Source organism: Porites lutea, chromosome 8, assembly GCF_958299795.1.
Source record: "Porites lutea chromosome 8, jaPorLute2.1, whole genome shotgun sequence".
In the NCBI taxonomy this organism is placed as follows: Eukaryota; Metazoa; Cnidaria; class Anthozoa; order Scleractinia; family Poritidae; genus Porites; species Porites lutea.
The window spans coordinates 26,501,855-26,516,924 of record NC_133208.1 but is presented as its reverse complement, the minus strand read 5'-3'; the positions used below and the strand labels follow the sequence as shown (position 1 = coordinate 26,516,924).

At 38.4% G+C, this 15,070-nt stretch overlaps 3 protein-coding genes across 4 annotated transcripts in view; all 3 read right to left on the bottom strand.

Moving 5' to 3' along the window:
* LOC140947119 (uncharacterized) overlaps positions 1 to 4,528 on the bottom strand; it is a 7,109-nt gene extending 2,581 nt beyond the window's left edge. For both annotated transcript variants that reach the window (XM_073396202.1, XM_073396203.1), the window contains exons 1-4: positions 4,290 to 4,528; positions 2,840 to 3,625; positions 859 to 2,065; positions 1 to 146 (exon numbers count right to left, since the gene is read on the bottom strand). The exon at positions 1 to 146 is cut by the window's left edge and continues 105 nt beyond it. In XM_073396202.1, the coding sequence (XP_073252303.1) occupies positions 1 to 146; positions 859 to 2,065; positions 2,840 to 3,625; positions 4,290 to 4,412 (2,262 nt within the window). In that variant the 5' untranslated portion in view covers positions 4,413 to 4,528. The remainder of the gene's footprint in view (positions 147 to 858; positions 2,066 to 2,839; positions 3,626 to 4,289) is intronic.
* A 170-nt stretch (positions 4,529 to 4,698) lies between these two features.
* LOC140945433 (uncharacterized) lies at positions 4,699 to 5,954 on the bottom strand. The gene is made up of 2 exons (XM_073394458.1): positions 5,280 to 5,954; positions 4,699 to 4,720 (listed from the first exon to the last, which is right to left on the bottom strand). The coding sequence occupies exons 1-2, from the start codon at positions 5,828 to 5,830 to the stop codon at positions 4,699 to 4,701; spliced, it is 573 nt and encodes a 190-aa protein (XP_073250559.1). The 5' UTR covers positions 5,831 to 5,954.
* Positions 5,955 to 6,621: 667 nt separating this feature from the next.
* LOC140945432 (uncharacterized) lies at positions 6,622 to 10,111 on the bottom strand. Its single transcript, XM_073394457.1, has 2 exons — positions 9,160 to 10,111; positions 6,622 to 7,100 (listed from the first exon to the last, which is right to left on the bottom strand). Exons 1-2 carry the CDS (start codon positions 10,079 to 10,081, stop codon positions 6,622 to 6,624), a joined length of 1,401 nt encoding a protein of 466 aa, XP_073250558.1. The 5' UTR covers positions 10,082 to 10,111.
* Between the last annotated feature and the right edge of the window lie 4,959 nt (positions 10,112 to 15,070).

Here is a 15,070-nt window from a genome sequence, read left to right as displayed (position 1 = left end):
CATGCAGTTTCCATCTCCTTGATTGTCAGAAATCACAAAACCTTTGTCCAAAGCAATCCTCTTTAAATTCAACGACAGCTCAGTTTTGCTGGCCTCTCTACGCGCTTCCAGCTTGATTTTTTGAAGTGCAAGGAAAACCAGTTCACCTGCAAATGATAGAGGAAAAATCCAAAATGCGAAAGGTTATTTCACGTCAGTTTAATATAGCGTTTTCACATGACGTCATGTCGGTCATACTAGTGTTCCGAAACAACGAAACGGCGGCCATGTTTGTGTTCCAAACCAATCCTGTGGGAGTTGAACTCTTTTCTTATATAAACACTTTATTTTGTTCCAACAAATTGGCGTAGATGCTCGCCACATGAGTGAAAACGCTCTATGGGAGATAATACACTGGTCCAAACAAAAACCAACTGACCATTTTAAATTACGGTGGTTTCAACAGAACAAAATGAGAATGACTCAAATGCCACGGCTATTTCTTTAAAACCAGCTAGCGATGATCGAATTTGGGAGACGTTTGCGATATCCAGTAAAATGACGTCAATAGTCTAGGATATCGCCGGAAAAGGGGACGGCAACTGAGAGGCCCTGGAACGAAGTTGAAGACAGAAACTTAACATTCATCGAGGTAGGCATGTTTTTCAAGTACGAACTATATTGAATGGATAATAAAACAATAATTGGATTGGGATTTCAAATGATGTGCAAAATTATGCAGATCTCGTAGGGTGTTATCCGCATCGGCCAGCATCCTCCACAATCTACAAAAATTTTCAGATCATACTCAGCGCTCATCCAAAAACTGCTCATTTAAATTATCGTTACTTTACTTAGGGTAAGAATTTGATTTCTTACCATAAACCATCTTCCACATCGTGTCAACAAGGGATTTGCACTGTCTCTCCCAACTGAATCTCTCTTCATAACTTCTTCGAAGTCTTTGAATTTCCTCAAGCCGCTGTGCCCTAGATTTTTGTTGGATAGCTGCTATTGCCTTTGCCCATTCCTTGGGGTCATCCGAATCAATCACAAATGACTCGCCCATTGGAAGACAACGCAGTGCTTCTCCAAATCCAGAGTTTCCACTGACCAGAATGGGAAGACCGGCTGACATGGCTTCCAGTGCTGTCAAGCCAAAACCCTCAGTTCTTGAAGGCATGATGGCCACATCAACTTCAAAAAACAACTCTTTTAATCTTTGCTTGTCTTTCAAGAATGATCTGACAAACAACTGGTTTCTTGGAATGCCCGTCTGGCATAACATTTCCCCGACTTCATCCTGCTTTCCATCAGGTGCACCAACAAAGATCAGACGGTAAGAACTGTCCTTCATTTCAACTATTGCTTGAGCGGCAATGTCGTATCCTTTGAGACTGAAGTCTTCAAAATCACCACGGCCAAAGGTTAACACTTTGAACTTCGCACTCGCTCGCGTAGTAGCATGCTCAACATCTGAAAACTCTTTAAAGGTGCCTGGCATCAGCTGAAAGACATCTTGATGAGATGAACTCAAGTAGGACGAGAATGCTTCTGTCAACTTGGGCCCAACTGCCACAACGAGATCTGCAAGTTGGCACAGTTCAACTTCAGCTCTGTTCTTTCCTTCTCCCTTGGTAATTGCGCCAGGATAGTTCTTATACATTGCTAGCTCTTCAGGTTCGGTGTGCACTACCTGAACCCACTTGCAACAATGAGACTCTTGGATGATTTGAGCTTGTTTACCAAGCTTTGCGCCATGACCAATCACGACCTGAATGTCAAGGTTTCTTGGTGGAAAGCTCAACCAATCAAGAGGATCACTAAAGCCAGGGCGACGATGTACTTCCATAATGGAAATGTTATGACCCTTGGCAGCTCTCTTGTCATCTTCACCGCACTCAAATTGAGGTACAATAAGAGTGACTTCTACGTTTGGTTGTTTTGCCAAATGTATGGCCAGCGTTCTGTTGATTGTTGACAAGCCACCCTTAGATGACCCCCACTCATTAGAAAGGAGGGAAACTTTTAAGATTGAAGGCTGTGCATGACGTTGTGTTATACCAGAAAAGGCTGAATGCAATTCCTGAAAACCAAAACCAACATTGCATATTTCAAAATAGCACTTTTATATAGGGTGCTGTCTAGAAAGCGTTTGAACCAACATTTGTAAAACCTGATTCCATCAAATTAAAGATGAGGTCAGCTTAAGTAGCAAAACAAAATCATGACGAGTGAAAAAAAAAAAAGGCGCACATCGCTATAAGACCTTCAGGCCAATAGATACAATCGTGATTGGCAAGGTCATACACGTTAAAGCTATAAGCCCTATAAGGCAATGTTGCTCCAAGATTGGAACATCAACGCAATACATACAAAAGATAACGTACGCCATGCACTTTGCTATGCATATGGGCATTACAATACACATTTAACAATAGAGTTGATAAGATCAATGGGCTAATGTAACGAAACTCAAAGACTGATGTTTCAATGCCAGCCCTTCACAAGAGCAAACTGATTAAGAGCTTGGAAAGTCAACTTTGCTGTTAACAACTTAAGTGATAGTATCAGTTCATGCTAAATTGACAATGCTTATTGACCACAACTTAAATTTATGTAATAACTCCCTCTTTTCCATTATTTTCTCTTCCACTAGGGAGAAGCCGTGTCGAAGAATAAATAAGTCACATTACACCAGACATCATCCCTAAAAAGACTACGTTCGATCTTTTCAGATAGTGATTAAAGCCTCATCGTATGGTGCGTTAATTTTAACATAATTACCCTTCGAGGTTATATTTCTCTTCAATTAATTTTATGCTACCAGTGTTGCTTAGAGATTGTATTTCATTAGTACCTCGCTTGTTGACAGTGAGAACCATTTTTCCAGGCCCTCGACTGTGAGAACTTTTTTTGAAGGTTTCTTTTTGCACAAAAGTGGGCCATCTTCTCTTATCTCAAGGAGATGACGACAGTCAACATGTGCACATGCCAGCTGATTATGACCACTGCACTTTTCTAGCTGACAGTATGGACAGGCGACACGAATCTGATACTGCAGCCCACGTAGATAGAGCAGATCCTGTGACAAAGATTGGAGTGTTGCCTCCACAAACTCACGCACCTGAATTGCAACCTCACTTCCTTTATCCCCTGAGACCTGCTGATCTTGGGATCTTTGCATGACAAAAAACTTGATGTACTGTTTCTTGCAGAAAAGAACTAAATCATGGACAGTTCGTGTCCCAATGACGAACCATGCTCCATTTCGGTACAGGGTAGGGGGCTGAGTTGGACCAGCCTCAGAACACCAACGAACAAGTCGAGAAACAAGCCGTGTAAACAAGCCATGGGGCACAAAACCAGCAACAAAGAAGACATATAGAGGACAGGGGTCAGAGTGCGAGGGTACCATGGCAGAGAGGGAATCAGGTGGCACTTTGAGTTGAGATGGTACAAAATACTTTTCCTCAGTTTTAACAGGTGAGAACTTTGCAATCAAGCCAAACTGCTCCATCAAGTCTAGAATGTCATCTCTGACAACGCCCTTTAGAAGAAATTTGGAAAACACATGCTCAACTAGTTCCATGCTGAGGACACCGCTTTCCCTCAGTTTCTCCCAGTGCTTGGAAACCTTAGGGTCCTGAAAGATAATAAAATGAGGAGTGATTACAGAGTCTTTAAAAAGGAATCCAGGTAGCAGAGAGCTAATTGTGGGCGACCATAGGAGCCCGCAATCCCAATCTCCATGTTGCTTTTACGCGTGCGTGGCACATAAGAAGCCAGCATTCGTTAGGACTTCCACTAAAGATGAATGGAATGCGCAGAACGCAATCTGAAATTCATGAGCGTTTGGACCTTCTCTTTGTCGGATCACGCCCGTTTTAACCTTCTATAACGAGAAACTTGCGCAAAACACAGCGTTGGAGCAAGAGCATTTTGACCATCCATCGATCTCTCCAGTAGAGAAAGCCTAGTATCAGGTTGAAACTAATAGTCCTGAATATTACATGACCGCGCGGAGATACGAAATTTCTCTTCGAGTGTGAACACGAAAAGAGAAATTTCGTATCTCCAAGCGGCCATGTAATGTTCTATCTATTATATAAACACCAATAAAATACCAAACCATTTCACTTGAATATTTTTTTTGCTGCGAAAGGCGCGATTTATTATGTAGCCATAGCAACGATGATCTCTTCACATGTGAACATAACATTTTACTTTCACGTATGAAGATATCATGTTTTCGCGTGAAAGCTCACCTGGTATTTCATTGGTGTTTATACAATAAACGTTTTTCTTACCATTTTATTAAAATGTGGAATAGTGATCAGCTGCCTGAACAGGTCTATCAGCCACTTGGCACTCAGAATGACTGTGCTACAGTGCTTGATAATTATCCCCATGTCATGATAAAAATTCACCATGGTGGTGAACTCTTCCTCGTCATTAACAAAGCACTTATCTTTGGCACAGGTTTGAAGTTCCGTTATATTTAAATGACAAACGTCCTTGGACTGTAAAGCATCGATGACCTTCTCAAAGTTGAGCCACCTGGTTTATAAAAAAGGAAGCACGTAATAGTATTCATGTCACTAAGAAAAGCACCTGCTTTGACTTATTGTGCAAAAGCATGCACACATTCCAAAACAGAAGGGTAAACTTCGCATCATTGACTCGACGCCAGATAGTCCTACATTAAGAGGTCACTGTTTAGTACACCGCACAGTCAATTCTGTATTAAAGGAGCAGTGTCTCAGTCACCAAAGTTAATAGTAACTTCTTTGATCCTTTCACTCCTGGGAATTTCTCCGAAAATGCCGTTTGAAGCTAGTCAAGCCGTTTTCCGGTCACTCTCTGACTATAAAAAACCAAAACTACCCAAAATGCTGTTTATAGGTCGACAGGTTTGCGCCTTTCTATTCAAGACGCAAAATATCAGCTTCTTAAACTCGGGCATGTGCAGAAAGCAAAATTTCGCGATTAAAAAGTGACACAACAGTTTCAAACCAGGCTCAAAACCCTAAAAATAACATTACAACTGAAGGCAGAATTAACCCATTAGGACTGAAACAAAGGCCTCAAATCCCAAATTCTTCCAACGGAAATTCTCATTCAAAAGACTAGAATTGTCTTTTAATAATTATTTGGTATCATTATTACTCTATCTCAGAGTAAAGGGTAAGCTTGAATGTTGTTAGACAAGAAAACCGTATTTAAAAATTTGGCTTAATCCTGGGTTAAACTTAACCATCGTTCGAGGAGGAACTGGGCCCTAGTCAATAATGACTTACCTCACAGGTATACTCTCCCCCATGTATGGCTCCTGTTTTAGCACTTCCATGATTCTGTCCTGTAGAGCTTGAATGTGATCAATGTGTTTATCTTGTCTGAAAACCCTTTTGATCTTTCTTTGAAGTGATCTTGCAGCGTTGTCAATGCTAAAGATAGGCCGCACCACATGTCCTTCATAGTCCTTACCAGCAATTGCCCTCTGTATTTCTGATTTCATTGTTGCAATGTCTTCAAATGGTTTGTCTGCATGGGTGCCTACAATGATCACTGGTGGCCGAAGATGAGGAAGCTTTCCTTCCGCATCGTCACAGGTTTCTCCTCTCATCTGTGTTATGCTATGCACTGTGGACAGCCAAGATAGTAGATTCTCCAAATTTGTTTCCCCATTTGGGTTGTCCAACATGAAATTATGACTTCCTTGTCTCACACAGGGTTGGGCAGTGTCATGCAGTGATTTGCTAAGGTTGCACACCAAAATATATATCGCACGTGATGTTAAAAATACAGGATGAGATGCATAATACAGCTCTTGTCCAGCAAAATCCCACATTTCAACACTGAAAACAGATTCTTCTTTGACACCTTCACCTTCCACATACTTTATCAACTCAATGGCCTGCTCCTGGATTTCATCTGGAGGTGAAGCAGTATCAATCAATAACTCACGATCAGGCTCTGCAGATGCGAGTCCAATAACACTGTCTACATTTGGATCGAGAACCTGCGAAATTGGAATCAAAAATAGAAAGGAAAAAAAAAATTTAACTGCATGCTCATTTTTCGGCAAAACCTCACATGCCCTTATAGGGAGCTAAGCAGGTAACATCTTTCATGCATTTACAATTTCATAAAATTCTATTTTTTCCCATGGCTTGCATGGCTTGCATGGCTCACAGATTGTCCGGACCCTGAGCATCAGTGTTACAACCTAATTGTATCTCTCAGTTGGTAAGTATATACTGCGATTGTCCAGTTTAGGGGGGCTGCAAATTCTGACACTTGTTTTGGTTGTAATTCATGATAGAAGAAAATCGTAAAGCTGATCGTTTCATGTCAGTTTGTGAAATAAGAGGTATCATAATTGTGAAAAAATATTTTTGAAGACTCATATTGCATAGCCATGATCTTGGATACTCATGATTGGGATTTGTCGGGCACCCATCATCGATGGCTGTCCTGCCTGAATTGAAATCTTTTTTTAATATGCTCTATTAACCACATATTTTCAAACTGTATTCTCCGTGAGCTCTGACGCCAACATTTACTTTTAAATTGACACTCCTAACTTACAGTTGTCCTAGTACTAAATAAGATCTGATACTGGTGAATATGAGGATTTGACTAGGCCCAAACCTGGTTCACAAAGGCATCTTCTTTCTTTTCACCCGCAGGATCAGCAATATTCTGTTCCCCATTCTTGTGACCATCATTTGTACAGTTGCTGCCTTTTTTTAATTCACCTTCTTTCTCCTCCTGAACCCAATTACGACTGACTGGAACACACAGCTTTTCCACAATCATCTGTGCCACATCTTTAGAGCATCCCAGCAAACCATGTTTACTCTCATCAATAGGTTGCCAATCCTTAAATTCATCAACATCCACTTGAAATATTGAAGGATCGACTTCAATTCCTTCAGTACTTTTTTCTTTTGGATTAAATGGTACACCAATGAGAGACTTCTTCAAACTTGTTTTTCCTGCCCGATCCTGACCAATCAGCAATACTCGACCACGGTAAACATTAACAGCTCCATCTCTTAGAGCGCTTTGATAAGCAAATTGTGCTCTTTCTCCTCGTGCCTCAATTTCTGTAGGGACTTAAATGATAAAAATAATGAAAATTATAGTTTAATTCTTTCTACCCAATCATTGCTGACCTTTAATTAGCAGAATGCACAACCTCTGTAAGTTATCAGGGTAACTGCAGGAGTTGATTACGATATCCTTACAACTTTAATGACAGGGGAGGGGGCAGGAATCGAATGAAGTCTGATAAACACCATTTTTGGCTTAGTAAGTTACACTGCCTCAAAGCTTTTTGAAATTGCCCATTTTACAGTGACAGTTGGAAACGAGGCTGGAGTCTTCTTGCTTTATTATGTAGATCATGTTGTTGCTATGTCAACTAGTAATTTAAAGCAAAATTTACATTATAAAAGGAAGGAGGTTTGAATCAATACAAGGTCAACCTCAGCCTCACGTTCTCTCAAAGGCTAGAACACCAAGCCCACAACTGTAAAATGGGCTATAGGTTGTAGCTTACACACAGACAATTATGCAACCTATGCCACTGTGTCATTATAACATGGAAGAGGTGTACAAAATCAAACCCTATCAACCTTCAAATAAAAGTTTGTAGTGTCTCAGAACTCAATAGCTGATCACCATAACTGAAAAAATATATATAAGATGAAATAATTAACAATTATTCCACGGGGGCGCATTGGATATGAGAATGATGGTTATAAGATAGCCAACGAGCCGTGTTAGCGCCGAGTGGGCTATAATCATCTCATATCCAGCAAGTGAAAAATGCCCACAAAATACCGAGAATGCTTCCCGCCTATATTTGTAAAAACAACCGATTTTCAGCTTGTTTTTAATTTTGACTAGGCTTGGATAAATTCTGCTCGTAAAATGGCTTATTCTGCCTGCCCCCAGTGCTTGTAAAAATCGCTTATTCTGCTCAAAGTTCTGCTTGGACACCCTTATTCTCACAAAGATAGAATGGAGCCTGGGCCTAACCCCTTAAAAAAAGATATTCACTATGCATAGCAAAAATGTAATCTTACTTTTAATGTGAGTGTGTTGTAGGTATTAAATAATCAAATTAATAACAAGGTACTTTTCATTTGTTTTTCATTTAGGTTTAAATTTTTCTTACAACTCTTATGTATATCATTAGTACCGCTGATTTTCCCTTATTCCGCTCAAATTCTGCTCGAAAATGCCTTTTTCTGCCAGCAGAATGTTCCCCCAGAAATTTCTTATTCTGCTCGAAATTCTTCTAGCAGAATTTATCATGCAAGCCTAGAGCAGATGCGTACAGCTATTTGGAGAGCATGGTATAATGGCTCATATACCATGATGGCTAAGGCAATCAGAGCAGTAGAATTGCATTATCCAATGATTCAGTTTTTAATAATAATTATTACTGTTGTAAGGAAACATCGATTACATGTACATCTGGGTCATACTTATGTACCACAAACTACATGTAGGGTACTGGGGCCCACTCAGCCCTGCACAGTCTACTTCCAAATAGAATTAAGGTCACTTAACAGTTTTGCATTAATATTAGGGCCATTTATACGAGGAAAAATAAGACACGTCTTACATAAGACATGTCTTAAATAAGACACGAACTGTACCATTTATACGAGCATGTCTTATCTAAGACAAGAACAGCTCGTATAAATGGTTCGCGTCTTATTTCTGTTCTTGACTCTTTTTCACGTGAATGTTGCCCATAGCAACATCAATCCAACGTGGCACGCCAAAAATTAGCGCATGCGTACTATGGGTTCGCATCCTATGTAAGACGCGAAGGTCATTTATACGAAGTTTTTCTCGTTTTAGCTAAGACGCGTCTTATCTAAGAACAGGTGTTAAGGGCTGTTCTAAAATAAGACGCGTCTTAGCTAAGCCGCGTCTTATTTTAGACTAAATGTGCCGTTTATATGGAAAGTTCGCGTCTTATTTAAGACGCGTCCTATGTAAGACGCGTCTTATTTTTCCTCACATAAATGGCCCTACTGAGTATTTGGTAGAATTACTAATTGGCTATAAGAAAAAAGCAAATTACTCTGAAATATAAGATGTTAAAAATATTTTTAAAAATTTAATAGTATTTAGTGGAAATAAGTCTGCACTCACCCATAATATCAGTGTACTTTTTTCGTTTATTCATTGATTCCAGAATAATTCTTATTGCATCAACAGTTAAAGGATTACCACTGACCTTTAGTCTATTCAGATTATAGGCCAGATCATTTAGCTCAGCTGCAGACCCTAACTCAGTTAATCTGTTACCAGCCACATTCAACCCCTCAAGCTTCTTCAGCCTCAGAATACTGCTCGGTAAACAACTCAACTGGTTATTTTTCACATTCAAAGTCCTCAACTCCTTTAGGTCACCAATCTCGGGTATTAATGTTGTTAATCTGTTATAATTTAAATTCAGCCCCCTTAGCTTGTTCAGCTTCTGTATATGGGTAGGTAAACCAACCAACTGGTTGTTGCTCACACTCAGCTCCCTTAGCTCCTTTAAGTCACCAATCTCAATGGGTAATGCTGTTAATTTGTTATCATCTATGTAGAGCCTTTCCAGACTGTTTAGCTTTAGTATACTGGTAGGTAAACCAACCAACTGATTCATGTACACACTCAGTAGCCTTAGCTCCTCCAGGTCACCTATCTCATCAGGCAACTTGTTTAATCTGTTCTTATGCAGGTAGAGCAATTCAAGCTTGTTCAGATTCTGTATACTCATAGGTAAACCAGACAACTGGTTGTTACTCACAATCAGCTCCACCAGCTTTTTCAGGTCACCAATCTCATCAGGTAACTGGGTTAAGTGATTATGATCCAAGTTGAGCATTTTAAGATTTTTTAACTTGCAAATACTTGTTGGTAATTCTGTCAGGTTATTTTCATTCAGCAGAAGTACTCCCAGTTCACTCAGTTCAGTGACTGCATCAGGTAACCTGGAGAGTCTTTTCCTCCGCAGATCTAAAACTGCTTCTCCTTGAGCATCATACTCCATACAAGCTTTCAGTTTCTCATGAGAATGTTCCATTTTTTTAAATTCAAGAGCTCCTGTCCCTTGTAACTAAGAAAGCCTAGAAACAGACATTTCAAACATAGATAAAATTAACAATATGATTAATGCCAGGATCAAGATTTTTTTAACTCAACCCCACCCTTCTAATTACCGCACACAGCATGGGGTTGCAGTAGGTACAAAAAGTAGGTCACAAGGAAAGATTTACACTCTTTAACTAGAATCTGAACTTATCCACAGATTTCCAGTAAAAAGTCTGTATTCGCAGGCTAATAGGCAGCCTAAGCAACAACGATGGTGACAAAAACAAGAATGGCCAGAACACATGATTTAGATTAGCAACAACTTTGCACGTGCATCATGCTTTTTTTTGGACATTTCTTTGCTGCCATAGCAGGCAACTACAACATGAAAATTCCTAATTTACATTTTATGGGGGACGTGAACACAGGACAACAATTTTATTTTCTTTTTTCTGAACTTATATAACTCAGCTCCAAAATTCTGCAACATGAGACAATGAATGAAGCAATGTACATGTTACAGGTCAGAATGACACTCAGAGGAAGAAACTCAAAACAGATATGAATGAGAGACAGTTGAACTATAACAGCAAAATGAAAGAGAGTAGAAAAAGAGGTCCAAAATTTCACGTTGATGAATATGTGTCAATTAAAATTGATTCAGTGGACAAAATTTCACCCCTTCATCCAAATGTTATGATTGGCAAAATAACTGAAGTTGAAAATGACTATGCCAAAATCGTGACCAAGTTTGGAAGGCTGAAAACTTATATTTCAACAAACAGGTTAAATAAATGTACAGCAACAAACAACTGTCATTCAGCTGGACTTTAGTACAGAAATAACATTTTCTGCTGCATGCAGAAAGGCTGCAGAACAGTAATGTAATAACATATAATTACTATGCAAAATTCAAGAAAAAATAAATGACTAAAAACTAGTTGTATTTGTGAAAATTCCTGGTGTCCACAGACTACCTTGAATAAATGCTTACTGTAAGGAGAGATGTTAACTTAACAAACTAAGTGGTCTATCCAGTGCAATTTCCAAATGTCTTTGAGAAAGAACTGTCAATAAACCTAATTCCCACACAGAGCACTTTTGCTATTGTCCAGGATGCATGCTGTGTTCCTAAATAAGTGCTTATTCCTATTAATCACTAAAGTGTGTGCAGTAACCCTAACCTTACATGAAAGCTAACAAATATGTGAAACAAGTGCTTAACCCAAATCACTCACCCAAGTGCTTAACCCTATAGCCATTCAAATGTGTACAAAAGCCCTAACTTTACACGAAAGGTAAACATTTTAAATAAAGACTTGACCTAAAATTTTATTTCGAAAAACATTGACATTTGAAAAATTACTTAGGTTTAAAAATAAACTATTTTAAACAAAATTTTAAAAATAAACTAGGTTTAAAAAAATAAACTAGGTTACAACAAATAACCTAAATATAAATTTGACCTGTAACATACATGTAAATTTAACGTCTTTCCAAGACAACATTATTCATCATTATTACTTTTCTGTTTGGCCCGAGTTCCCGGCCCAACTCTTCACAACCAGCTGGCATTGACCAAGGGCCTATCTGCACTGACAAAAAAGCTGTCTTAGACAAATTTTCTGTCATCACCAATGCTTTACAAATGCAGATAGTTTGTCACGTGCGATTTTACAAATTTAATGGTAAATAGTTTTCAGTGCGAATCAATTTTTCAAAAACAAAATTGTCACCATGCAATTTTCAGCTTAGATGTTTCAAAGACAATTCTAAGTTTGTCTGCTAGTGTGGAAAGGTCCCAAATTTCACAACATTGGTACCAATATGATGTCAATTGTACACAGCAGAGTGAGACCATCAATTAACATTAAGGACAAGGTTTGGTAAACAGTTTTTGTTAGTGACATCCTCCAAGTCTGCATGCAGATGTCTGCTATTTCCTTACTGCATAACAACTATCTATTCATCTTTTAGGCATTAATTTCACAGTTAAGAAATAAAGGTACGTTTTACTGAAGGCTTCCTGATTATAAGGTTATATCGTATAATTTTCTGCTTATCCTTTCTTAAAAAGTTTGTTATTAATCTACCCACCAAGATGTGTGATAGGTAATTTACCTGAATTAGCTACATGTAATACTTTCGTTTTAAAAATAAACCTTTTTTTATTTATCTACTGAAGCCTCCTTTTAGTTGCAGTTTCCCTTTTTTTCAAAGGCATTCCATTTACTTGGTATCATCTATACCTGCAGGAGCTTACAGCTAAGTTAACATCAACTTGCAAGAGGTATTTATATCTCATTAACTATTTAGGCAAATCAAACACGACTTCTTTGAATTATCTTGTAAATTAATAAGAATAAATACAACTGTCACCTCTTGAGCTACCAAGGTTTTATATCATTCACTATTATTACTTTTATTTCTGCCCCAAAACATTTATTTCTGGTTGCCTAGGACAGGAATAATTTAAAACGTAAAAGCTTCCTAGAGAGTTACCTTTTCTACAGAAATCTTTTGGAGCCTTGAATAAAGAAATTTTGTACTTGCTGTCAATTCCACGAATTATTCATTTCACTTTTTTGGAAATTATCCACATAACCTTACAGTGTTACTAAAACACTTCCCGGCAATCAGGGACACTTCAGACAAAGTTGACCAATCAGATTACAGGAAAATTATCTACCCGCAATTTCTTCACTACTATTGCCACACATTGCAATAACATGCCACTGCAAGTCAAAAATACAACTATCGTTTATATTTTTTGCCTCCATCACAGTACACTGTAACAGACCTCTCAGGAAACACATGCTTTCTTCAGCAGCTTCAAAAGGTCACTTCTCTAGGTTGCAATTGGCTGATTTTGAGCCATGTTGTTTATTTCGTTTTATGGTACCGGTAATTATATTTGACAACTAACTTTCTTGAATGTATTGATATTTTCCTGTAATCCAATTGGTCAACTTTGTTGACAACTGAGGTGGAGGAACAGTGATTTGCATCATTTAACGTAATTACATGTAGAAGGTATTTAAGTAATCACAGATTAGCAAGTGCATTTAAGTTTTCTTAGCTTTACCGTTGAGCAAAATAGGGTATTGTCAGTAGGGTTATAAAAAACATTTAAAAAAATAAACATTCTTTCTATGCTCTCTGTCTGGATGGGGTAAAGCCAGGCACATCTTGTGGATTTGACATAAAGCAAGTCAGCCTGCCGTGGTGACCACTTTTGATTATCGCCAATTGCTGGGGTGGGGACCAGGGATTTGGAATGGAAATTGAGAGAGACCTGGTTACCACTCCAGTTGAAAGAGCAGGGGGGGGCGGTTGATAACCAAAGATGGCAGCCATAGTTTCCATAGGGATCTGAGGGTATCTTATTAAACACATGTGCAAGGAGGAGGAGGAGAGATGAACATGATGAAAATTAAAAGTAACAAGCAATCTATTGTTCGAGCTAATATCCAGGGTTCTTTCCTACTCGTGAATCCATCCATTCCAACTTTATCTCGTTCTTGTTGTGTCAGGAAGTTTAACTCTTATAATTGACTGTTTTGCTTGAGTTGGGAAGCAAGGAAATTTGCACGTTAACAGATAAAAATTTGTTTGCCTTTTTAATTTATAAGTGGAAAACATTCCCAGCAGGATGCAAGAAAATGTGCTGACAGACTGAACTCAGAAAGGAAATTCTGAAAGACATTGGCATCTGAGTAGACTGGGAAGATATTACTTTTACCACGTAGTTAGGGAAAAGGGGTAGATAACTGGTTTTCTCTTGACCAAGTATGATGTCCCTGGGGTAAAGCATTTGATGCCTATACCCGGTCTCCCCTCCTACAGCTTAAAAATGAGAGGTGAATAATATCACACCGACCTACATGCATGTACTTAGTTTTTAAATTGCTTCACATTTACTAACACCTTTGATTGAAACTCATATGCCTTGTATCAAAGTCCTTAAATGAAAATGAACTTCAATTTGTCATCTAACATGTAATGAGCAATTTTACAACAGTTAAATCTGAGATAATTGTTCAAAGAAAGCTTAATTATTAAGCTTCGGTAAATCCAAGCGTGTCCATCCCCCCCACCCCACTCCTAGGGCATGAAATTTTATTGGGCATTAATTTTGTTATCTCGTTGGTCTGGTGGTGGGGAGTTTGTCAGAAAACCTCTGCACAGGGGTGGGGCATTTGTCAATTCTTCTAGAAGCAGTTAACATTGTTCCTTTCAATAATATTTTTTAAGTGAAATATTATTTCACTTAAAAAATATGCCTATTCGATTGCTTTAGATATTTCTATAAAGAATATTTTTAGTACATATGCTTTAAAAAGATTCATGTGGTTTTTGCTCCATTGACCACCCTGCCCCACAGTATTTTTTGCATCCATCTAAAAAACTGCCTTCGCCATCATGATCAGTTCGCACATGAAAGAAAAACAATCAATGGATCATTTGAAGAGTCTAATGGGAGACACATTCTTTGTAAGCAGAAAGGCCTAGAAAAACTCTGCGAGAAATTTGAAAGCTAATATAAACTTTGTGTTTTGTGTGATCAATGTGACAATTAAAACTTTGACGGAACAGTTCCATTGACCTGATGAGTAAAATGTTAAGCTCATTGGTTGTTTGATTATCATTTACTATTATTTTAAATACCTTTGAAAATAAGAAAGGTATAATTAAAATTCTACTTTATCTTTTTTACAATAATAACTAGCGGCTAGGAGCTATTTGAGAAGGGTGCTTTACGCATTTTGATGAGATTGTTACAGCTTTCCTACAAATATGGCATTTGCAGCTTAAATATTACAAGAAAATGGAATTTGGGTGGGTAGGGAATTTGCTAACCTGCGTACAGATGTGCCCCCTCCCTCAGAAAAAATCGGGAGAAGAGACGTCTCTGAATGGCTGTCTTTAATTTATCGTGTTCTCATTTCCCCAGAATGTTGGGGAAAGCCTCTGATTGGTT